At 49.6% G+C, this 2,748-nt stretch overlaps 1 protein-coding gene across 1 annotated transcript; it reads right to left on the bottom strand.

The window, feature by feature from the left end:
• Positions 1-25: 25 nt before the first annotated feature.
• LOC116380100 (tumor protein 63-like) lies at positions 26-2,311 on the bottom strand (the record flags this gene model as incomplete). The annotated part of the gene is made up of 4 exons (XM_031842062.1): positions 26-790; positions 914-1,007; positions 1,702-1,846; positions 2,169-2,311. Coding segments are annotated over 4 exons (679 nt in total), but the record flags the coding sequence as incomplete, so codon positions are not given.
• Between the last annotated feature and the right edge of the window lie 437 nt (positions 2,312-2,748).

The following is a 2,748-nucleotide window of genomic DNA, read 5'->3' as shown; positions in this document are numbered from 1 at the left end:
ATATATATATATATATATATGTATGTATGTCCGGAAACAAAGCATTGATGCTTCGGTCTCAACACGTAAAAAGGAAAAGCTAAATATAGAAGCTGGAGCAGAAACACAGAAGTTAATACTTGTGACAGGAAACGGGTGAAATGTTTACAATCATGGTGACTCTTAGAACCAGTGCGTCACACGTTAAAGTGGCCCACAGCAGAAACATAAGCCCGAACAACAACGATAAAGAAGAAACCCTCCAGTCACAGGAATGAGTCCTACAAAATAAAACTCAGCATTTCTGAAGTGCTCTCAAGAAATCAGAACACAATTTATTTTAATTTCTCCTCGACGACAACGAGAACAATCATGAACAATAAGTGCACCTCTCAGCAGTATCTGCACCAATACAGGGTTAAAGAAATGTTCCGACAGCAGGCGTGAAATGAGAGACGGTGGAGGGGGGGCGCCGAGAGACAAGGGGGGGGGGGGGGGGGCCCGGCCCGGCCCGTCACCCCCCCTCCTCCTTGATGCGCTGCTGTTTGTTGCGGCGGGAGTCCAGGTCGAAGGAGAAGTCGGACCACTCGTCGCGCGGTGGGAAGGAGATGGTCTGACGCAGCGTGAAGCGCACGGCGTCGATGACGCGCTCGCCGCGCGCCTCGGAGGAGCCCATGCTGACGGTGGAGGCCCCGCTGGTGGTGCGCACTATGTGGGGAGGAGGGGAAAAGTCCATGGCCTGCCGGTGCTCCATGATGCCCTTCCAGATGACGTGCTGGAACTCAGCGGGGATCTTCATCCTGGACAGGTCCTATTGGTCATTACACAGGAGGAGCGTTAGTATCGGCGGAGGGTGGAGAGGGGAGGTGGGGGGGGGCGCCACTCTTCCTCCCTAACCCATCAAATGACTGGTGTTGGATAGGCAAGGGCTCACCTCCATGTTATAGTTCTCGATCTGGTAGATGTTGGTTAGGCCCTGTGCTGTGAAGTAGTCCAAGCAGCCTGCGCAGCCCAACCGTATGAGGAAGCTGTGGAGGAAGAGGAGGAAGAGGAGGGTCAGCCATCGACACATCAACACGTCATGTGGGACAGTTCACCAATCAATGTAATGACGTCATGGTTTTCAATAACGTGTATTATGGAGGGAAATCATGTGATGTTTGTTTTGTGTCTGATGAAGATGTGACGGAATAAAATAACTTCATGAGCCTTTTCCTTCAAATGTTTTCTAGATGTACAGGATATCTTCCGTTAAAATAACGTTTGAAGGTAAAAACACACTACTTCCTGTCCAGGTGCAGTCAAGCGGATACGACCTCTCAGAGGACCCCTCCCCCTCCTTTACACTAAGGTAAGTCTCTCTCTAGAAGCAGAGTTTGGTTTGTCTCTTCTGGGCCACCATATAGAAACATGGCGGACTCCTCTGTTAATACAAACGGCTCATTCTTCTGGCTGCAAATAATGTCATTCGTAGAAATCCCACGATTTTAGATGAAGGTGGACCAACCCTAATATATGAAGTTGGACCAACATAATTGCTTAACGCTTAAAGAAAGCAGTTAGTGTGGAAATACTTTGCATGATTTTATGAAGTTTGTTGTTTTTTGAGTGTATTGAAGTGCTTTTCTCTCTCCAGTGTTTGTTAAGGTCTCTTTATCGTGTTCACATCTGAATCCTCTGATATCTGCTGTGTGATGTGTCCACTGTGGTTTGCTGAGGTACCTGGAGATGCTGCTGTCCATTGGGTATGGAGGAGGGGGGGTACAGTGGGAGGAAGGCACCAGGGGGAGCTGAGCCTGCAGGTTGTGAGAGGGGCTCAGTGAACTCATGTCGTTCATGGGGATGTGAGAGCCCATCATGGGAGTCACTGAGGAGACAAGAGGAGCCTTCAGGTACCGCTCGGGGGTTTAGAGAGCACGTAAGTAACGTCAACACAAGGGGAGGCGACATGCAGAGGTTACTCTCAACATGACACACGATGCATCACAACAGGTCCTGCAGGAGAGTCTCACAGGGATCGCATTCTATAGAGGAGGAGCTGCTCTATGTGTGTGTGTGTGTGTGTGTGTGGGGGGGGGTGGGGGGGTTAGTCTGCATGGACATGCAGACTTTATGAGGGTAAAATGAGCCCACGAGGGACTGGGGGGGGCCTGAGACAGACAGGAAGTGAGAGAAAGCAGCACACTTACTGTCAGTCAGACCGCTCATGCTGGAGGGGGTCAGAGAGTTCCTCTGCTGGGGGTTGATCAGCTGACTGACCGACGGGAGCTTGTTCACCTTCCCATGAGGAGGAGAGCAGGAGCCGTAGGAGGGCTGGGACTGCATGGAGGTCCTGCAGGGAGGAGAGAGGAGAGAGGAGGTCACACAGCGTTAGCATTAGCATCATCATGTTGAGACAGAGAGAGGAGGAGAAAGGAGACAAGAGGAGAGAGGAGAGAGGAAACAAGAGGAGAGGAGTAGGGACCAGAGAGACAGGAGAAATAAGTGCTCCCTCACAGGAGAGAGGAGGAGCAAGAAGAGGAGGTGCATCATGGACACAGTGAAAATAGTAATGTTTAATAATATTAATGAATACAAACTGATTCATGTTTCGATCATGAAACATTACTAATAATCTATTGATTATGTTTTTATTTTAAGGAAACTGAACGACTTTTTATAAAACATGAGCAGCATCAAGAACCAGAACCAGAGTCCAGAGTAAGGGTCCAAGGTCCAGAGTAAGGGTCTGAGGTCCAGAGTAAGGGTCCGAGGTCCAGAGTAAGGGTC

The sequence above is a fragment of the Anarrhichthys ocellatus genome, unplaced genomic scaffold, assembly GCF_004355925.1.
Source record: "Anarrhichthys ocellatus isolate YVR2014 unplaced genomic scaffold, GSC_Weel_1.0 scaffold6114, whole genome shotgun sequence".
NCBI lineage: Eukaryota > Metazoa > Chordata > Actinopteri > Perciformes > Anarhichadidae > Anarrhichthys > Anarrhichthys ocellatus.
This window is presented reverse-complemented; position numbering and strand designations above follow the sequence as displayed.